This window comes from Lagopus leucura, unplaced genomic scaffold, assembly GCF_019238085.1.
Source record: "Lagopus leucura isolate 7727_CA_CO unplaced genomic scaffold, USGS_WTPT01 Super-Scaffold_806, whole genome shotgun sequence".
In the NCBI taxonomy this organism is placed as follows: domain Eukaryota; kingdom Metazoa; phylum Chordata; class Aves; order Galliformes; family Phasianidae; genus Lagopus; species Lagopus leucura.
Genome location: NW_024962260.1, coordinates 4,368,564 through 4,390,289, shown reverse-complemented (window position 1 = coordinate 4,390,289; position 21,726 = coordinate 4,368,564). Strand labels below are relative to the sequence as shown.

Below are 21,726 nucleotides of genomic sequence, written 5' to 3'. Positions count from 1 at the left end.
CTGGAGTGGAAAAAGATTACAGTTGGCGTTACCACATCCGAGTTCTGACACACGTGCTGGCCTTCCTCTGGGAAGAATTATAGAATGACAAGTTGGAAAAGGCAACAAAGATCACCAAGATAAGCCCACCAAGCCCAGCCCCCGCCATGCCCACCACCCGCGTCCCTCAGTGCCACACTCCCACGGTTCCTTAGCACCCCTGGGGACGGTGACCCCCTCTCCCCCCAGCTCCCGGCACAGCCCATTCCAGCGCCTGACCGCTCTTCAGGAGAGGCTTTTCCCCGATTCCCGAGCTGAACCTGCTCCGCCGCCCCAGCCGGGCAGAGGGCAGCGCCGGGGCGGGCACTGAGTGGGGGCAGCGCCCGAGCGCTCCGCCACGAGCAGCGGGACTGGCGGAGCGCTGCTGGGGAATCCCGGCTCCCGCCGTGTTTGGGCCGGCGGTCGGTGCTGCTGCTCCTCTGCCCGCCCTCCCCGGCCGCCGCCATGGCTGCGTGCTGCGGGGCTGTGCGCGGCTTCCTCTTCGAGTACGACACCCCCCGCATCGTGCTGATCCGCAGCCGCAAAGTCGGGCTGATCAACCGCGCCGTGCAGCTCGGCATCCTCGCCTACGTGATCGGGTGAGCGAGGGGGGAGCTCGGGTGGGCGGCTGTGCGAGCGGGAGAGTCGCTGCTGGTGACTGACGGAGGGCTTCAGGGGTGTGCGAAGTTAGGAGCGGGGTTATTGGAATTCCCTTCCTGCTCACGGGGACAAAGGTTGTGCTGTGTGTGCTTGACACGTCGCCCCTGTGTGCTGCCGGCTTGGTTTGGATTGCTCCAGCCCACAAAGGTTGGACATTAGGAACGATTTTTCTCCCTGAGCACGGGGTCAGCGTCCCCGGAGGCAGTCGGGAGCCGTGGGGATGTGGCACTGATGGACGTGGCCAGCGGGGATGATTTGGGGCTGAGCTTGGAGGTCTTAGAGGTTCTTCTTCAGCCTTCACAATTCTGATCCTAAAAATAATGTATGAAATATCCATGTAAGCCATAAAATTAACCTGATTTCGAGTTGTCCTGATTTTTTTTTTTTTTTTAAAGATCGATCCATCATGGACATGCACGTGCACACACAGCTTTTGCAGTAGATAGCCTTAAAACTGGGATGATTACTTAACTTTAAGCTGCATCGTTGAGGAAAGTCATTCACTGGGAGCTCTGGATTGCTTCCCACATCCCCGCTCCTCTCACCAGCAGGGCTTCGCTTATAACTCCTCATTCCTCCTACACCTGGTGAAAGGAGGTTTCATCTTGTCTTATTTAGTACCTGAAATAGATATAAAGCAGAACCAAAGGGCCTGACCCACCTCAACAGCAGTGAGGACCATCTGGGCTGCACTGAGCTGGACTGTTTTCCTGGGGTCTGTAGGAGAGCATCACAGCCCTTTTGTGAACCCATCTTCACCTGGTGGCGGTGGGAGGATGTGTGTGTAATTACACAGTAATGAAACGCTGCCAGACCACTTGAAAAAACCAGGAGGGAGGCTGCTGGTCCTATGGCTTTTCACTGCAAAATTGTTTGGGCTCACCTTTGCAGGAGACATGAAAAAAAGAAGAGATTCCCCCTGCCTGTGTTTGTTCGTGGTGTTTAGCTGGGTTTTGTATGTGGCCTTTTATTTTCCTTTTCTTACAACTCTTATCTTGCAGCTGGGTTTTTCTGTGGGAGAAGGGCTACCAGGAAACAGATTCTGTGGTCAGTTCTGTAACCACGAAGGTGAAAGGAGTGATAATGACAAACACATCCACCTTGGGAACCAGGATCTGGGATGTAGCTGACTACGTCATCCCTCCCCAGGTATGAATCACATGCAGAGGATGGCTTTTCTAACAAACAGTCACTGCTCTGCCAATGTCTATGCTCCAGCATGGCCTTTATGCTAGAGAATGTAGAAAATAAAGCAGGTGAGCTTCACTATTTATTATTGGTGAGCTTTATTAACTATTATTCATACCACCTGAGCTCTGTTAGCAGAGACATTTGGAGGCAGTGCCTTGGATATGCCTTGCAGTTTGTCACTCTTAAATGTCCTTTTGGTTTTGTATGCTCAGGAGAAGAACGCTGTGTTCATCATGACCAACATGATATTCACACTGAACCAGAGCCAAGGCCACTGCCCAGAGGTGTGTAAAGGATCCACTTTAACCTTGCCCAGCCTGGCTGGGAGTGTAGAAGGAAGAGTTTGTAGAGTTTTGTTTAATTACTGTTCCTGTCCAGCTTCCAGATGATAACACAGAGTGCAACAATAACAGCAGCTGCGTTCCAGGATATGTCAGCACCCACAGCAATGGTAGGAAGCTTGCTGCAGGAGCTCCTTGCATTCTGTGCTATCACTGCGTGGTGCCAATCTCTTGTGAAGGAAGCAGTATTTCATTGAGTCTCCTTGTTTTCATTCTTTCATACCTAAGAGAACTGAAAAGGAAGCTCAGATTTTTCTTCTAGAAGAGACTGTGTTGGGTGAGAATTTGACTCAGAAAATAGTCATTTCTCTGAAACTGAGCTACAGTGGAAGACAGTGGGGGAATTGGACACTGACACTTCTCTGTAAGGCAAATACTGCCCTTTATTTTGCTTGGGAGTACCTCCATCCACTTGTCTTTCCAGGTATCCAGACTGGGGCATGCATACCATACAACAGCAGCATCAAGACCTGTGAAGTCTTTGCATGGTGCCCTGTGGAGGATGACTATCACATACCCAAGTGAGAGCTGTCTTCCTACCCTGTGTTAGCTCTCCTGAGGGGAGGCCCACAATACACAGCCAGCCTGCCACAGCCAGTGTTTTTTCCTATGGGGTACTACTGGGAAAAGCTGAAGAGGTTACAATCAAAGGCCCTGCAGCATCAAAGACCTTGTTTCTGAAATATAAATGGAACTTATTTATTTTTTCTGTTGCTTTTCAGGCCGGCATTCTTGCAAGGAGCTGAGAACTTCACCATTCTGGTAAAGAACAACATTTGGTATCCGAAGTTCAACTTCAGCAAGTAAGCAGTGTGTGAAGCTTACTTACTTAGCTTTGCACTGCCTGGCCTCTCAGACAGTAAAGCTCGAGCTGGAAAAGTGGAAGAGGATGCAGCAGATCTCCTCTCTGTTCCCCTGCAGGCGAAACATCCTCCCCACTTTCAGTTCCACTTATCTCAAGAACTGCATCTATGATGCCCAGACAGATCCCTTCTGCCCTATCTTTCGTCTGGGGAAAATAGTTGAAGCTGCAGGGCAGAACTTCCAGGAAATGGCTGTGGAGGTACTTGGCAGAATCCTTTCTTGGGGTTCATCTGCGTAGGATAGGCCTCTCTTCACCTGGTGGCATGAACCACAGGACATGGATTAACTGCAAAATGGAGAGCTGCTCTGGCCATAGGGAGCAGAATCAGTTCTACTGAACAAGTACTTGGCCTTGGGTGGGGATATGTGGAAGGTCCTCCTGTAGCAATGGGAAAGAAGGACTGGGATGTGGGTTTTGGTCAGCCTGGGAGCCCCGTGCTAGACTGCCCAGGCTCCTGGATCACTCGGTGTCTCCTCCTCTCTGCTCTGCAGGGTGGGGTCATGGGGCTGCAGATCAACTGGGACTGCAACCTCGACAGAGCTGCTTCCCACTGCGTGCCCAGGTATTCCTTCCGGCGTCTGGACAACAAGGACTCTGCCAACACTGTCTCACCCGGGTACAACTTCAGGTAATGTAGTGAGGAAGGGACCCTGATGTCCCCATGGCTCAGTCTGCCATTGGCACAGCATTCCAGGTTGCTCCCTCTCCTCTGACTGTTGCAGGCAGTCCTTGGAGTTTCTCTGCTGCTGTAAAGCTCACTTTGAGGTTTTCTCTGCTGCTATGTAAACCACAGCAAAAGAGGAAATTCCACTGATTGTGAGCGTCTGAGTCATGTTTGCTTCAGCATGTAGGTGACCACTAGGGCCAGCCTCCCATGGCGTGTCAGTGCAAGGAATGATTGCTTTGGGGTGTGTTGGTGTGGCAGAATTTGAGGGGTAGCAGGGTGGGAGCCTGAAGGTCCTCCTTTGCTGTGCAAAGCAAGGGAAAAGCTGACCTTGAGAGAGCAGCTCTGTCAGTCAGAGATCTGATGTGCACCAAGAATATCTTTCTGCCGTACTCCACTGTGCCAGTAGGTTTTGGGGTGTCAGACAAGGCAGGCTGGGTATCACAGGCTCCCAGGTGCTCTTGCAGATTCCAGGCCTCCCCTTACAGGCCCTTCCTCTTCTCTTCTCCCCTATTTTCTGCTTCCTTCTGGTCTAACAAACCACGTGATGCAGTAAGTCTGATCTCACTTATTTGTTCTTGCTCCTTTTCTGTATCATTTGTGTGCAAGTCATGTGGTGTGAGACCAGGAACTGCCTCCGTGTGCCAAGCTGAGCTCTGCTGCTTCTCTCACTCCCTGCCCTCTCGTGGCTGCCTGCACTCCTGCAGCATCCCGCTCATCTGAGGGGATGATTCTCACGTAGCTGAATTTCTGCCTGTCTTCCCACTATCCTGTCTTGCTCCCCTCCCTATGCTTTAGAGGTCTCCTTACTTGACTGCTAATAATTGTCTTAAACTCACCTGTTCTAGGTTTTTCCCCTACTTGCGCTTGCTTGCATGTGCAAACATTTAGCCCATCCTGTTGGGATGGGGAACACACCTGGGTGTTGCATGAAAATCATACAAGAAACCTCAGAATCTCCAGCTGAGCTCTAACCTGCCCTATTGTTCCAGGTTTGCAAAATACTACAAGGATAGCAGCGGCATTGAAACACGAACGCTTATCAAAGCTTATGGCATCCGCCTTGATATCATTGTGTTTGGAAAGGTAGGGCAGCTTCACTCCTGGAAGCTGTGCACTGAGAGCTTTCAGAGATGCTGTAAAACAGTCATCATTCCTGTATCTTTCTTCCAGGCAGGAAAATTTGATGTCATTCCTACCATGATTAACATTGGCTCTGGCTTAGCGCTGTTTGGAGTGGTAAGTGACAGTCTGCACTTGCACTGTGTTAGCAGCTGAGTTCTCAGAATCATTGTCTTAAACTCTTTCCATCTCCACTAGGCAACAGTGCTGTGTGACATTGTTGTCCTGTACTGCATGAAAAAGAGATACTACTATCGGGAGAAAAAGTACAAATACGTGGAGGATTACGAACTGGTAAGTACGAGTGAAGGCAGAATGGAAGCAGGCTTGTTTCCTCCTCTGATTCTGAAACAGGATGTACAGAGTCCATATCACACACAGACTTTGTACCGCAGCTGTGAGGAAGGTTTATCTTCCTTGGAGCTGCTCATTTTTAGCTCAAAGCTGTTGGGAGAAGCACTGGAAACAATATTATGTTTCCTGGGCAACCACTCTTGGAGAGGGAAGAGCGTGTTTGAGAACTTATGCTCCCACTGCATCTCTCTTTGGGTTGCTGTTCTTGGCAGTTGCCTCCTGCAAGGTACAGTTAGCTCTGCCTCCATCAAATCCCTCCACAGCCTTCAGAAGTTCCTGCTGTTGCAGCCAAATCCAGTGCGCTGACAGCCACAGCTACACCTGCATTCAGGATCTGAACAACCCATTGAGCCTGTAGGAGGATTTAGCCCTGCTCTTGCCCCTGGTGGGGTTGCTTGGCTGGTGCTGTGGGCAGAGCTGTGCTCTGCAGCCCTGTGCTTGGTGGGATGCGATGCTGCAGAGGGAGCATTTCTGGTGCCACTGGCAGTTTACTGAATCCAATAGTAGAGATTTCCTATGCAAGGGTTTTGTGTAAAAGAAAGGGGGAGAAAGCAAAATTCTCTGGCAGAGAAGTGCCATTTCTGATCCTAGCAGGGCACAAGTGAGACGTACGGAACAGACTCCTGACCTCCTGCTGCTGCTGCACCAACTGGATGTGAAGGGATGCCGTGAATGTTACTGTAATCCTGCTGTGAGACCTACCCCTCCTTTAGAACGAAGGGGTAACAGAACCTAAGAAAGGAACCTTCTTCATTACTTATCACCTTGTGTTGGCCAGAACCAAAAAGGAGACCTGGATCTGCTCCTTGTCCATTCTTTCCAGGTTAACTGCACCAAGCCTCGTAGCTTCATGCCAGACATCTTCACCAGCAGGCCTGGGACAGGCACTGCTCCATCCTCGTCATTTCAGCAGTCCTTTCCCTGAGCTCAGGTAGCAGTGATGAAGCCCTTGAAGAGGCACAGACTCTTCCTTACAGGGAACAGGGCCCGTGCGTTGCCTAACCCTGGAAGAGCAGTCTCTTGCTGTCAGGGATCATGATGCTTAGGTGAGACGACCTGCTATTTAATTGCATCTCCAAGCTCTAGTGGCTACAGCCTGAGACAAAGCAGTGTCTGGTTCCATTGTGCCATGGTAAATAACTTCCTGGCTACTGGATTTCTTTTCTGTTTTGTCTGGCTAATGCCACTATGCTAGAATTTATTTTTCATAAAATGTTACTCTCTACCAGCTCTCTTGGAGTACTGCAAGCTAGGTTTGGGTTGCTTTATTTCACTCTTGATTTGTTTGCTGCTGCTTTGAGGACTGAGTCGAGGACCAAGTCACCTCTCCAGGCTGTGCACAGAAATGGCTCAGTGTGAAATCCATGCCCAGCAAACACCACACTGTAGTAGCATAGGAGGATGCTTTCAGACTCCTCTTCCAATAAGCAAAATCTCATAGCTTTGATAAAAACCAATCAAACATGATAAAGGTTCCCCTTGATTAACTAACTGGGGTTTGGTTGCACATCATTTATTTTAGCTCATACAGAGAAGCTTGAACAACTGTGTGGAAAAACACTTAGTTGTTTTCTTCTTAGATAATATAATTTAAAAGTGGTAAATACACAGTATTTAAACTTGATACACCTGATTAAGTTAAATGCATAATAAAGGGGTAGGAATGAAACACAAGCCTTGGTCATTAAACAGTATAAAAATCTGCAATAGTTCAGGACTCTAGAAAAGAAACAGGTCAGTTGCCTGACAGGTAAGAGGGGACCACCAAAAAAAAAAAACAAAACAACCAAACAAAAACCAAACCAAACCACTCAGGACAAGAGGCCTGGTTTCCCCTTAGCACTTCCCTGTGTGCTTTCTGAGCCAAAAAGGCTGAGTACCCAGCATTAACTCTACAGTCAGCACTGGGCTTGCTTGAAAGGAGGGGAATTGGGGAAATCAAGCTGTAACCCAGTTCCAAGGCACAAGCAAAATATTTACTTCACTGTAAGAAAGAAGCTAGCTTTACTACTAAAGAACAGCAGACAGGGAACCAAGCAGATTTATATATACAGTACAGCTTCTTTAACAGGTCATGCATTTAGACATAGCTTCCTCACACATCCAAGCTTTATGCTTTCAACAAAATGCATCAACTAGAAAATGTACATCAAGTTTCTTTTAAAACCATGCAATTGGCTGCAGCCCTACCAGAGCACCAAGAGCCAAGCCTTTGAGATCCATATGAACCAAGCCTGCACTGGCCATAAGACACCAGTCTATGCTAATATCTGAGTAACTGGGATTGGGCACAGAGAAACTGGGACAGGTAATTCTGTTCAGAAGCTGCATTGCACCTGGCAAGGCTGTTTAGTAAATCTAAACTGACTGCTAGGTACCTGCCACATCACCAACTCAGCACAGAGCATCATTACAGCTCACTCACCTTTAACAAAAACACACCACACACATCACTATGCACCAGTTACAAGTAACCAGATCCCTCCCTTCCCCACCCCCCTCCCTTTTTTTTTGGCAGAACAAGCCCATTTACAAAGTACAGAACCAAACCACCCACACCCGCTCCCAGTCACTATTCCCACAAAGAGAAAGTCCTGTTTAGAGATGGGAGAAGGCAGCCTTAGCAGTGCTGGCACCCCAGTTACCTGCTTGGTTTTCCCATAGCTGAAGCTGCGGGGCTTTGGCACAGCCTTGGACTAAAAAGGGAGGAAAACAGTGCGTGTCTTATGGCTCCAATCTCCACAGTACTGCTCCTATGCCACAAACTTGCTGGCACTGGCTTTGGAGAGGCCAGCTGCACCATCTTTCATTAATTAACTGCAGCCTAGGATAAGCATAGTTTCAGGTGATCAGACGGGGACAGTGCTGTAGGCACCTGTGCACTTGCTAACACCACCTGAATTTAACGAGGACTCGTGATAAGGAGGAATTACTGGGCCATGACCATGGCCAGGAGCCACAGTGCTGTGCTGTTGGCAATGCCAAGATCACGGAAGACAAGGGAACAGTCACGTCCTAAATGCCTACAGGAGCTACGGCCAGCAACCAAAAACTTCCCTTTCCTATAGTGCCTTCCTCCTCAGGGCAAAGAGCTCAGCCGTACCTCACACACTTGGGATGCTTGAATCTTCCCTCATCCAGCACAACCCCATCAGTGAGGAGACTGAGACAAGGAGCCCACCCATCTCCCTCCCAGCTCCATGATCCACCAAACCAAACGTACTTAGTGAGCCCCTTGCTCAGCCCAGCCCTGATGCCACAGCTCATCTACACGCCATCCTCCAGCTTTGAGACCTTGGGAATGTGAGCCCAGAAGCCAGAGGCTCTCCCATCACAACAGAGACTATTTGTTTTTAAACAAGCACCACAAAATGATCAGAGTAATCTGACTGCAGGTGAAAGAGCTCTTCATAAGAAACAATCTGTTAATTAGTCATTCACTTAATTTACTAGCAAGCCTCCGACCCACAGGCATTCACAATTACTGGTAATGAACTTACAAAAAATACACAGCATTGGCCCCAGAGTCCAAATGAAGAGTTTGGAAAACAGAGGTTTCTTTGGAAAAAAAAAAAACCAAAACACTAGCTAATCTAGGTATTTCATTAAGATCTTAAGTTCTAAGCAAGCCCTAAGTCTATACTTAAAAAATAGCATACGTTTTATTAGTTTTTAATCGTAGTAAACCATGTAATGTACATGGAAGTGAAGGATTTTACCCTGAATTTTATATTTAATAATATAGCTATCTAGATCAAGTAAAAGATTTAGAAACAAACTCTTGTTAGTTCTTCCTCTGCTGTTCAAAACATTCAGCTAAATACCACCTTTCACTCTAGTGTCTGCAGCAAAAATAGTTCAGACTGAACTGAAGCCCTTAAGAACCTTTTCCCTTCATAAACTGAATACTGAACTTACCCAACACTGAGACCTCAGGAGAGGCAGCATCCTCAAAGCCTGCCTTTCACCTCACTTTCTGAATGTCCCGAAGATGCTGTTTAATATATCTTGGCTCACAAAGGTAGGCATTCTTTTTATAAAAAAAAAAAAAAAAGCTGGAAAGGTGGTTTTTGCTTTGTTCTCATGCAGTTAAAAAGGCGTCAATTAAAACCGAAACCAAACAACAAGAAATAGATGCAACAACCCTCCAAGCACATGAGTGTGGTTTCCCTGCTGCGCTCTGCAGAAGCTTCTCGGTCCTGGGTGCCCCCACAAGGCAGGCACACACTGCCCCTGGGATGGTGGGAGATCCCTTTGGCATGAAAACCAGGCAAAAGCAGTTCCAAACGCAGTTGGTTTGCCTGCTCAACACCATCCCTCACCACTCTGGGATCAGTCAGCACCTTTTCTTTTTCCCCCCATGAGAAGTCCAAGCAATCAGAGATGGTCAATGATGGGTACGGTAGTCGGATGTCTTAAACATGCTGCTATGCAAACTCTACATCCAGCGTTACACTGAAATAGCGCCGTGTCATGCTGGGGGTGGTGGGGCTCTGTTATGCCACTCATCCTCAGCTGCACACTCGATGAAGTGCCCCGGACCGAGTTCAGCTCAACAGAACCATAAAGCCGCCGGTCATGAAAGGACTTCCTCCTCTCCCACGTTGGGCAAGTCGTTGCATTTCAGGTTATCCTCACTGCCTTGCTTCCTGCTTTCAGAGGGGGAAAAGCAGGAGGTGATCCCAGCGCCTTCCCCACCACTGGGCTTCAGGACCTGAGCACATTCCCCACCGAGATCCCCCATTAGGCTGGAAGTACCAGAAGGAGACACCTTGCAGCCCATGGGAAGGACAGGACGCTCAGCCATACAAAAGCCAGCTCCCCCCAGATCCCACAAAGGACAGAGCACGTTATATCTGGGTCATAGCCCTGCGTGAAAGAAAACTCAAAGCCTGAAGCCCCAAACCCCACCCACGTGCTCTCCAGCACACAGGGCAGGCTGCAGGCACCCCTCACTTACGGCAGCAGGTTTCCAGGGGCCGACAGCGAACGCTCCTCCCGCCGGCTGCCCTCAAACGGGTTCCCAAAGGACCGCTTCCGGATCATCGTTTTAACCAAGATCTGCAAGACCGGGGGGGGGTTGGTCAGGGTTGTACTGCTTTGCTTTCATTCAAAAGCGAAAGCAGCATCCAAATCCCTATTTACCCAGCATGAAAATTCATTGGAAAGGGACAGGGAAAGGAAGGAAGCAATGCTGTTTTCTCTTGACACATGAGAAACCCCAGTTTCATTTTCATTGCTGCTCTTCCCTTTCCGGCTGATTTATCTGCTCAGCACTGAGAGCTCATGAGATGTGTGTGCCAGCAGGGTCCCGTGGGGAAGGCATTTATGCAAGAACCAAAGCCACGTGCATCTGGCACTCGAGCGGAACGCCCGTGGTTGAGTGCACAGAGATCGTGTGCTGGAGGGGAATTTAGAGGAACAAATGCAAATAGGAAAATTCAAATTGGGCCGGAGGCAGTGCTTTATTTAAAAAGGTTCCCAGTAATGCACTGCCCTGATTTGCCCTGAGATGGACTGAATCCACCTGGATTTCCAAGGGGAACAGCAGAGTTGAGCGGCCCTTCTCTGCAGCAAGTCATCACAAACTGGTGAAATGGGGGAAAAAAAAAACAACCCTCATCTGCTGCAATTGCTTTGGGCAAAGGCTGTTTTTCACACTTGTGCAGAGAAAACTGCAGTTGCATACCAACATATATCTGCCTTTAGCCCCAGACAACACCACACCAGGGAGCTGCAAATCATCAGTTTCTCTTAGCATAAGGGCGAGCAGGAAATCATTAGGTTCAAAACCCAAAAGGATTTAATTTTCCACACTGTGGTTACACTGTGGTACTCATCACCACGCACTGCTATAGGGAATAAAGTCCGTGAGCTCAAAAAGAGACCAGAGGAATTTATCAAAATAGCTGCAGGCAGGGGCTGCCCACAAAACCTGTCTCAAGGAAAAGCTGCAGCCAGCAGGGCAGAGCAGGGCAGCAGGAGCCCCTGCACCCATTCCTCATTCTGTCCACGCTCTTGACCAGATCCCCCACCCTGGACCAGGATTTCACCCTGAGCAAATACAGCAATAGCAATGCAACAGAGACCAGCAACCCACTGATGGGTGCTTCTGGGACTGACCATCACCCTGTGCCGCCACAGGCCAGGCCCCATTCCTGACAGCAGGGAGGTTTCTGCTTTACTCTTGTGCATCTGCTCATCCACTGCAGCCAGGGCTGCGTGCCCACAGGCTCTTGCTCTGCTCACACTCACCACGGTGGCCAGGCTGGGGATGTGCTTGACTGAATTCTCCACCTCCTCCTCTGTCACCTCGACAAGTGTGCAGTTCTCGTCCTCAGTGGGCAGCAACTCCGCTCCGTTCTTGGTGACCCACGGATGCAACTTCAATGAATAACACAGCCTGTCAGGGACGATTGCCTCTTTTTTGTAACTCCAACCACACAGGCCTGGCAAATGCATCTCCTCAACCAAGCTATGGTGCCTGTACCCCTCCAAAACACAGGGAGCAGGGGAGAGACACTGTGGTACAGCTGGGAACAGCTCAGTCCAGAGCAAAAAGCGCACGATTCAATAACCTCAGTGATGTACAGGACTGCAACGCCACGTCCCCATGGGTTTTACGGCAGAAGAACTATTTCCACTCTCATCTTACAGAAGGGATTTTCTCCAGACCGTTGGTCTCAGACTGGAATTAATCCGAGCACAAAGCCCTTCTCCTCCTTGCCCGCACAGCTGGCGTCCTGGACAGCCACTGGAGGAGCACGGAACGCTTCAGCAAAACCCCACCATCCTTTCCCCCTACCTTCATCTCCATTTTCTCAGCTTCTTGCCCCTTCCAGGTTCCCACAGGGGCGAAGGGCCAGAAATCTCCTGCCAAAGGCTGCTGCAAGGTACTTGCCTGGTAGCAGAGGAAATACTGGGCTCAGGGGATTTCTGCTGCCTGCGACTGCTGTAGGCACCAATGGTCCCAAAGCTGAGTGGGTCCCAGAGCAGGGGAAAGAGCTGGGACTCACCTGCCCGGGAGCCCTGGGCATGCAGGAGGACCTAACCTGGTGCAAGCAAACTGAGCCCGAAAAAGCCAAGTAAAGAGAATCCCATGGAAGTAAAGCCATGGCCACCACCAGGGCTTCGGGTCAGTACCTTGATTTCAGGGACTGAAATCCTTGACTCAGGATTTTTATCCAGCATCCGCATGATCAGATCCTTCAAGAAATCTGTAACTTCTGGCCTTGGGAGGAGAGAGTGGAGAGATGAGACACGACCTCGGCACTCTGCTGTCTTCCTCTCCAAACCACCCCAGGAACCAAAATATTCCTATGTTGGGCAATGAGGAGTATGATTCCTGGTGCACAAGGCCAGGAGACTCTGCATCTGCCCAGGCTGACAGCTTGAATGTGCTTTAAAAAAAAAAAGGGCTGGAGGTTTGGGGGTTGGGTTTGGGTTGGTTGTTGTTTTTGTTTTGAGTACTTACTGGTCTGGAAACTCCAATGTTTGGGTCTTGATTTTATTGTGTAAACTCAGGATCCTTTCATCCATGAAAGGACACTGTCACAAAGAAAAAGCGCAGTGAGAAAAGCAGCAACCTCTGAGCAGGAGCTTATGTGGATGTACCAGAAGGTTTCTTATTATCAGAACATCTTTTTTTTTTAAAGCAATTAATAAAACATTTGACTAAAAATGATCAAATTACTAGAGCAGCTCCTGCCCCCAATATGCAGCCAGGCACAGGATACAGGCACAGATAATGCTGAAGAATACCATTACCTGCCCAAACACAAAGCAGTACAGCGTGATTCCCATTGCCCAGACATCTAAAGCCTGCAGAGAGAAGAGCATCCTTAGTCCTGCACGTACAAGGAAGGTCATTACAAAAACAAAACCAAATTGCTATTAAATACCTTTCCAGAGAAGATTTTCCTGGTTTCTGAGAGCGTCTCTGGGGCCATGAAGGCAGGGGTGCCCACCGTGTTGGTCAGGAGGGCATCAGCTCCTTTGAACTCATTGCTGACACCAAAGTCGGCAATTTTAACATGTCCGTCCTCCCCCACAAGGAGGTTGGAAGGCTTGATGTCCCGGTGGATTATCTTCTGGTAGTGCACTGTGATCCAAGGGGAAACAAGGGATGCGGCAAAGGAAAGCAGGAGCCAACTTCACAGGGATTAGAAATGAGAAAAATCACAAGTCCCACCGTGCTGCTTGCACTCACAGTATTCAATGCCCTTGATCAGATCCTGGAAGTAGAACCGAGCCTGGTCCTCACTGAGAGGTTTCAGGGTGGGGATTTCCATCACGGGGCTGCAAAGGTAAGAGGACTGAGCTGCAGAACAATGCTGAACAGAGCCAGGCACGAACACAGCAGCACGTCCACAGTGGGGAAACTCACCCTTGTTTCACCAGTTCGAACACTGAAACAGAAAAGGAATGGTGATTACTGACTACGTACAGGCGTGAGCTCCTGCAAGCATGGTCCCAGCACAAAAGCAATTATTTTAATGATGAATTTATGAAGGTAATACATTAAAATAAACCTGCGGAGACCCAGGCCATACACAGCTGCCCCAAAATGCAGTGGGAACCCACACCAACAGCACCTGTGGGCACTTACCCATGTACAGGTGGTCCTCACTGGGGTCATCCAGCACCTGCCAAAAGACACAGAGAAGAAATGGAACAATGCAAGAAGCTGCCTCACAAAATAAATGCTGTGATTTGTTGATTTTTCATCAGGCTGCCCAGTTTTGCCCCTGGGGGCTCAGGGTGTTAAGGAGGGAGGTGCTGGCAGGTTGTGAGCGCCAGCCACCCTCAGGTCCTGCTCGTGACATTTTAATTTAAAATTGCGTGGGTTTGCTCTGCTAATCTCAGAGCTTCTACCCACAAGGTGGGGGATAAATAAGTGGAAAGATATTGTTGGAAATAAATATTTCAAATGCACAGGAAGCATCATCTGACTCATCAGGCAAATGAATTCCAGCCTGCACATCCTTTATTCCTCATTTTTGTTTCCTATGGACTTTTCAGGCTGTCAGTGGGTGGCGGGCAGCGTGGCTGCAGAACTCACAGGAAACCATTTCCTCCCCAGAACTGATCTGTATCCTCAAGGGAAGTGAAATATTTCTGCTTTCTTCTTTCCAAGCAGAAAAGAGAAGGTAAAAGGAGGGAAAACATCAACAGGACTGCCACTCCCTGCTCACCTCCACGAGCTTCACCACGTTGGGGTGGTCCAGCTTCTTCAGGATGGCAATCTCCTGGTAAACCTGCTCAATGGGGCCTCGGGGCTGCAGGCAGCCCTCTGAGGCACCTTTGGCTCCACGGGGTGGAGGGCGGCCTGCAGGGAAGGCAAAAAAAGGGTGGGCATGGCACCGAGTCCCTTCTGCCCCCAAGGTGCCACCTATCCCAGAGCTGTCACACCACCAGGTGCCACTTACGGGGGAAGCCCGCCTGCCTCATCAGCTTCTTCTTGGAGAGAACCTTCATTGCCTGCAGAGGGGAAAATTGGTGGGGTTTGGAAAAAAAACATACTGGGAGCCACAGGCAGATCCATGCCTGTTCCCGTCCCATTCCTAACGTATGCTCTGGGCAGCAGCACTACTCACATAGTAGGTGTTGTCGTCCTCGTTGTAGGCCAGCTTCACCACTCCATAGGAGCCCTAGAGAGGGACATGTGGGTGACCAACCAAAAAACACTCCAGCACCAGGCCAGGCTCCTCTGCATACTGCAGGCAATGCAGGGGGTCAATGGGGAGCACAGAGCCTTGGACTGGCAAAGAAAAGGCGCAGATACCCTATTTGGTTGGAAAGGGGAAAAATAATGCCAATTTAAAAAAATAAATCAATGGGCATCACACTGAGGAGCCAATGGAGATGCTATGGTGAAGGGCTGACCTCACAACTGATGTCAGATTAAAAGCAAGAGCAAATCCAGCACATTCCCACCCCAAATTCCCACTCCAACCCCAAAGCCGGAAAATACTCACCTTCCCAATCTCATCCTTCAGCTTGTACTGGTTGAGCTGGACGCAGTCCTGCAAGAGAGAGGGCGAGTCAGCCAGCAGCCCAGGCCTTGGGCCAGAGCTGAAAAGCTCAGGGTTGTTAGCAATAAACTACACGTGGCTACACACTGCCTTGTTTATAGACAACTAATTACTGGCGTTGAGCACCGGGCAGGCAGCACTGTCTGCTCATGCAAAATGAGAGCACCAAGGGTAGCAATGGCAACTGGCACCCGGGGGCTTAATGCTCACCCAGCACCAAATGTTTTTATTTTGTCCTGCAGATGTTCAGTGCCTGCATTCTGTTGGTGCTGAGAAGGCTGTGGTGGGCAGTGCAATTATTTCCCTTGAAACTTTATCGAAGTCTCTTCCTTTTTAAGGGGAAAACCAAAAAAATCTCAATTTCCTGCATGGAGCTAAGAAGTGAATCTGACTGCATCCATACACAGATTAAGCATGGATGGGCTGTGGATTTTGGCTGCTCCACTCTCACCAAACACATTTGCTAGAGCTGGTAGCATTTGGGAAATACAGAAAATGCACTCCCACCACTGCATTAACCCTGGGAGACGCTCTGTCCCCATATGTGGGGCTGTCGCCACGGCTGGGGATGAACCAGGACCTAGCACCCTCCCATTACCCATGGGACTCCATCCCATAGCACCAAGCAAGAAGCAGTGCAGCGAGACAGGGAGACAGGAGCAGGGCCTCACCTGCAGCCCCGTGATGGAGACGCGGTTGGATTCCACTGTCGGCCGCCTCGGTAGGCGCGGGGACGAGTGTGGGGACGTCACTGGTGAGTAGGGGAGGGACGGGTAGATGAAGCGCTCGCTGTCGCCACTTCCAGGGGAGCGTGCGGGATGCGAGCGCTCCTGCAGGGACAGCTTTCGGCCAGAGAGGTTCAGCTTCGCCCTGGGCTCGCGGCTTTCTTCCACAGCAGCCACGCTCATCTCCTCCTCGCTCACCGTCGCCTCACACTCGGTCACCACGATGAGCGACTCCATGGCGGGGCAGCTGGCACTCAGAGGCAGCCCGGGCCCTCTGTGGTGGTGTGGGGGCTGAGGGGCAGCAGGCGAGCTGCTGGGGATGCAGGATGGCATGGTGAGGTTGCCAGCCTCATCCCGGCCGCTGGCGGTGCTCCAAGGGATACAAACACCTGCAAGCACAGTGTCAGGGGGATCCCACGTGAAGCAAGCCACTAAAGTGCTTTTGCAACTAATAAATGGCTTCAGCTAATAGTAAGTAAAATATTAGGTAAAAATGCAGAAAACTGGGTGGCACTGAGCAGAGTCTTCCCCCCTCACAAGTACTGCAATCATACTGCTCACCCCAGAACGTAGAGCCCTGCCACCTCCCTTATGGGAAACCCACAGCTGGGGCTGCAGATGTATTTTACTCAGGTCTGCACTATGAATGTATAAACATTGTTCAGTTCACTGCTCTCCTGCATGCAGGGGGCAGATCTTGCCAAACAGCCCCCAGAAGAGGTGTACAGAGCCCTTACCAAGCACGAGCTGTGGGATCTGCCCTGGGGCTTACTGCCTCCACCCACAGCACAGCATCCACAGGGGTTTCTCCTGCTCGCCCCGAGTTCCCTATAGCCTCCTTTGCGAAAATGGAATTTCAGCACCCTGGAATAAAAAAGAAAACAATAGTATTAACAGCAGATATATATATATTTTCTTTTTTAAAAGGAAAGCAAATCGTTCAGTTGTAAGCCATTGCAGTGAGCCCCTGTTCAATGCTGGATATGTGACACTGAACATACATACTGGTGGATGGCAGCAACACCACGAGTCTGATCCAGGAGCAGGGCTCCAGCAGGTCTGCCTGTGCCACAGCAAAGCCATCACCCTTCCTTCCTGCATTACTTTTGATTCCTAGGTTGAGGAGTTGTCACAGGGGCAGCCCAATAAGAACCCAAACCATCCCAAAGGCAGCACTGAGGACCCAGCATCACTGGGTGTTCTGCACCGCACGAGGCAGTGGGTTAAAATTAGCTCCGTTCGCCTGCACTGAAGTTCCCATGCTCGGGAGCAATTATAGGACAAGTACAAAAACCTCAAGCAGCCCCCCAAAGGCTTCCCAATGGCCTAATTGCCATTTCCAATGCAAGTCTATAAACTTGAGTTTTCTCACCCAGCTCTAAAGTGAGAGCGCAGCCATTCCGGCACGGTGCTGCTCACTGCTTAAGGGAAGCACGGGTGATGTGACAGCTATAAATAAGGCAGCGAGCAGCAACAAGGACAAACTATTTCAGAAACGCTGCTAAATCCATTCCTGGCCAGGGCTTTGCTATTCAAGAAAGCTGGGACCCAGCAAAACCATGGCTGCAAACTCCCCCAGTGTTGCTAGAGCAAATCCCAACGCTGGGATGCATTAAACCACTATGACCACACCAGTGTGTTTTAATGCGCTCCCAAAAGCATGTTACAATTATTAGGTACCTGCTGCCACTTTGCCCCGAACCAGCATGGCTGGATCCAGATCCATTCGTGTTGGGAAGCCTGCCAGGCTGTGTGTATAAATAGTCGGAGCAATGATGGATCCCAAACGCTGTGTCCTGGACCCTCACCACATGCCGTGGTCACCCAGTGAAAATTCACCAAACAAGGCAGTGCTGGGGGCCCCATCCTGCCCTGGAGCACCATTGGTGGCTGTCCCCTGCCTCTCCACCCATCCATCCCAATGGCCATCCCCACCCCATCCCATCGTGCTACGGCAAAATCGAGTTATGAAATAACGCTTGGGACTGAGTGCCCCCATCCATGGGCATTAATTGCTTGAAAGGATAAGCACATCAGGATTAATTAATTCAAAAAATGCTTGCTGAGGTTCTGTAAACAGGTTACAAGTCACTCCAGCACCATCCTCACAACTGCTAGGTGGAATCAGAGGGGTTTTTTCCTCTCTTTGTGTGCATGCAAAAGGGGTGGCTGCAGAACCTGGCTTTTTAGAGAGTACTGGGATGCCATTCCCAAACAAAACCCAAATGTGAGATCCACCTCCTGAAGGGATGTGGGATAACCTCTAACAATAGTGCACTCACTTTGCCTTAATAAGTATCTGGGGATGCTGAGGAGGAGGAAGTCAGCCATCTAACTGGCCAGAGGAAAAATAGCTGCAGTGGGGAAGAATAAATCCAAAGGGAAGAAATACAGTCTGGGGGCTCTGCTCGCCCACCCAGCTCATTGCAAGGGGAAAAGTACCACGTTCTGGTGTGAAATCCAACAGATCCTTATGTAAAGGCAAAAAGCATATGCCCACCAAATCCTCAGGAAACATAGCAGCCTGGTGTATAGGAATGATTTATCGGCCCAGCTTTTGGCTGCGATCCACGTATAACCCATCGCGGCTGTGGCAGGATTATTGAAGCAATCAGTCTCACATCTAATTCAGCAAGCAGAGGGATATTAAAGCAGAAGAGGTTCGTGAAGCCCTGGCAGCATCCCTCCCTCTCACTCTGTGGCCACGTGGCTCAGTGCAAATAAATGGGAGAGCAAAATTGGCCTTGGTGATGGCGAAGCCATCAACACAGCCCTGTAACCCCACAGGGTCCCCACAGACCCTGAACCACAGGGACAAGGGATGCTCCCAGCCCCTCGCAGACACATTTTCCCTCATGCGTCAAGCAATGAAACCTCAGTGGCACCAACAGCATCACCACCTCCATGCATCCCATTGTGGGGATCAGCTCACACGCTGCCCAAAAAGCTGTTTAGAAAAAAAGTCAGTGTCCAGTGTGGTTCCAGCTCCCTCTGGGCAGAGTCCAGTCACCGTCCTGCGTTCCACAGTCACTGCCAGCAATGGAAGTGCCAGTGCCAAGTGCAGGGTCATGGCAGCAACGGGGCACTGATCACAGTTTCCCTTCCTACAGACAAGATCTGCCCTTGCCAGAAATATTAGTCACTGTGGTATACAAAGCCCATATGCATCCCCGCCTGACTTTTAATGGAAAAAATCTCCCAGCAGCTTCTCCAGAAGTCAGAGGGCACCCAAAATAAAGAGGCTCTGCAAAGAAGTCCATCCACACCGGGTCCCTGGGCCCGAGCAGTAGCGCTTTCTGTCGCCCTGGGCCCGCTGTGTGGAGCCAGGAAAAGCCACCAGCACCGGCAGGAACTCTGTGGTAGCAAGAAACCCAGCGGCACGCTCCAACGGGAACCAAAACTCATCTTTAACCCCAATACCACCAGTGAGCGCTGCTTACCGGGCCCGGCCCAGGGCTGGGACGAGCGGGGAGCAGCAGCAGCTCCTCACCCGTCTCCCTGCCCTCCGCACGCAGCAGCTCCAGGAGATGGGCACCGCGCTCTGCCAACACCACTTAAAGGCCATTAGGGCTGAGCTGAAAGCAAAGCCTCCTCCAAATTACCTCCCTGATCTGATAACGGCCGGCACGGCGCCGCTCAATCCGAGCGTGACGGGCTCCACTCTTCTGCCGGTTGCTTTTCCCCAAACCCGACCGTTCGTTCCGCCAAGGTGCGCAGATGCCCCAACTCCACGCAAGCCCAAAGCACCGCGGAGGGCTCCAGACCCCGATCGGAGCCGAGACGGGTCGCGCAGCGGCTCCCGCCGCTCGCCGCACATCCCGCCTCCCACCGGGCTCCGCCGCATCCCGCAGGTGGGCAGCGGGGCAGCCCCGAGGAGAAGCAGCGCCGTTCCGTAGCGCGGCATCCCCGGAGCGAAGCGGGGCCCCTCCCGGGCTCGGCTTTGTCTCGGCAGCCGCCTCCCCGCGCGGTCGGGCCCGCCCCGCTCCCACCGCCGCACCGACCTGCGGGCAGCGCAGCGCTCGGCTCCGCTCCGCCGGAGGGGAAGGGCGCGGCCTCGGCCGCCACGGGGCCGCACGGAGCAGCCTTCGCTTTCGGTTCCGCTCCGGTGGCGGCGGAGAGGGAGAGAGAAGGAGGGAGGGAGAGAGACAGGGAGAGGGGAGGAGGGAGGGATGGAGGGAGGGAGGCCCCGCTCCGCCCCGGGGAAGGGGAGGTTTCCCCTCCGGCAGCCGCATCCTTCCCGCCCCCTCCGCGAGCCTCGATTGAAGGATTGAAAATCCCGATTTTTGTTGTTACTAGGTTATTAATTTCCGAGCTTTCCCACCTAGCGGGACGCGGCGCCGTTCCCACCCGCAAGGCGTCACGGCCCCTGCAAATCGTCTCCTGGCTCTATTCCGGCAAATATTTGGGAGTTTTCTCGTTCTCACCGAGCGCCGTTCTTCTGCTGAGCTCACCCGCGTAGTCTTCGGGGCCAAACGCTCTCCTCGTGCAGCGCTGGATGGACCCGTGGCCGCGTCCCTGTTGCAGCGACAGCCCGGCGGTTGTGGCACGCGCTGTTGAGCTGTAGGCGCTGCGAACACTTTGGAATCACAGTAACGCTGGAGGAGACCTCCAGGAGCACCCAGTCCAACCCAACCCACCACCCCATGCCCACTGACCGCGTCCCTCAGTGCCACATCCCCACAGTTCTTGAGCATTTCCAGGGATGGTGACCCCCTACGTCTCTGAGCAGCCCGTGCCAGTGCTGACCACTCTTTGGGAATCGTTCCTAACATCCATCCTGAACCTCCCCTGCCACAACTTCAGGCCATTATCTCTCGTCCCAACAATGGACCAACTCCATGGATCCATTTCTTAAGCACCGACTGATATGAGCCACTAAAATCAGCATTCCCACCTGGCAACTCTGCTGACTTCTCACTTCAATAAGGGGAAGCACCAATTACCTTCCAGCAGCCCTCTCACAGCAGTAATTAACGAGATTTGATGGGCCACCCGTGCTTCAACCTCAGTGCTTCCAGCCACACGTGGCTGAGCTCCAGCAGTCACGTTTAGTTCTGAACTTGCTTCCTCGTGGCTAACAATACCACAGGCTCATCTAGAACTTCCTGGCAGGATATTTCAATTGTTTACACTAATGATGTGCAGCTTTTATGTAGTAGCACTGTGAAGGGACTCGGCCCGCTGAGGACAGAGCTGCCAGTCCTTTCTCACAAGGTTAGCTGTGGTGCTCATTTGTTCATACACAAAGCCAGCTCAGATCAATTATACCCAGCACCTATGAGCCAAACAAACCCGTTTCAGCTGAGCGAGGGCTCCTGTTCAGCACACTTAATGTTTCTCAGCCACTCTTTGCACAAGAACACATCTAACACAGCAGCGCTGGGACTTTGCACCATTACACCTTTCCAACCGAATCCTGTTTTTCCCTTCTGCCAGCACCACCTGTTTCTGAAAAGTAAACAGTGCCTGTAGACAGGTTAAATGCAAGGAACCATTTTCATTGAGACTCTCCATTTTGTACCACTGAAACCAAGCACACAAGCCTCGCCTACATTTTCCACTATTTTTTGTACCTGAGCTCACAAAGCCAGCAATGCTTCCAAATACGTCACCACTAAGAGCAGGTATTATTTCATCGTGACTGTGCTGCTCCCCTCAGCGTGTTTGTGTTGCAGTCAAGAGTCTTTTTTTATGTTCAATTCTTATTCTTAGTTTCAAGCACAGACTAGAAGTGAAATGGATGGAAACCTAT

At 50.9% G+C, this 21,726-nt stretch overlaps 2 protein-coding genes across 8 annotated transcripts; one reads left to right on the top strand and one right to left on the bottom strand.

Moving 5' to 3' along the window:
- The first annotated feature begins 416 nt into the window (after positions 1 to 416).
- On the top strand, positions 417 to 13,941 carry P2RX4 (purinergic receptor P2X 4). Of its 2 annotated transcripts, none has more exons than XM_042865377.1 (12): positions 417 to 617; positions 1,680 to 1,827; positions 2,082 to 2,153; positions 2,248 to 2,320; positions 2,635 to 2,731; positions 2,933 to 3,013; positions 3,132 to 3,273; positions 3,567 to 3,703; positions 4,732 to 4,825; positions 4,913 to 4,978; positions 5,060 to 5,155; positions 5,810 to 13,941. In XM_042865377.1, exons 1-12 carry the CDS (start codon positions 484 to 486, stop codon positions 5,840 to 5,842), a joined length of 1,173 nt encoding a protein of 390 aa, XP_042721311.1. In that variant the 5' UTR covers positions 417 to 483; the 3' UTR covers positions 5,843 to 13,941. The 2 variants fall into 2 exon arrangements, with proteins under 2 accessions (XP_042721311.1, XP_042721310.1); XM_042865376.1 differs by having other exon boundaries at positions 420 to 617; positions 5,807 to 13,941.
- On the bottom strand, positions 7,203 to 20,058 carry CAMKK2 (calcium/calmodulin dependent protein kinase kinase 2). Of its 6 annotated transcripts, none has more exons than XM_042865369.1 (18): positions 19,976 to 20,057; positions 16,712 to 16,838; positions 15,921 to 16,363; positions 15,193 to 15,240; positions 14,812 to 14,865; positions 14,644 to 14,695; positions 14,410 to 14,543; positions 13,824 to 13,860; positions 13,602 to 13,623; positions 13,425 to 13,513; positions 13,117 to 13,316; positions 12,983 to 13,036; positions 12,690 to 12,763; positions 12,359 to 12,446; positions 12,021 to 12,116; positions 11,471 to 11,599; positions 10,176 to 10,276; positions 7,203 to 9,864 (listed from the first exon to the last, which is right to left on the bottom strand). In XM_042865369.1, the coding sequence occupies exons 3-18, from the start codon at positions 16,305 to 16,307 to the stop codon at positions 9,792 to 9,794; spliced, it is 1,638 nt and encodes a 545-aa protein (XP_042721303.1). In that variant the 5' UTR covers positions 16,308 to 16,363; positions 16,712 to 16,838; positions 19,976 to 20,057; the 3' UTR covers positions 7,203 to 9,791. The 6 variants fall into 6 exon arrangements, with proteins under 6 accessions (XP_042721303.1, XP_042721304.1, XP_042721305.1 ...); XM_042865370.1 differs by lacking the exon at positions 19,976 to 20,057 and adding an exon at positions 17,655 to 19,754; XM_042865371.1 differs by lacking the exon at positions 19,976 to 20,057 and adding an exon at positions 19,577 to 19,754.
- Between the last annotated feature and the right edge of the window lie 1,668 nt (positions 20,059 to 21,726).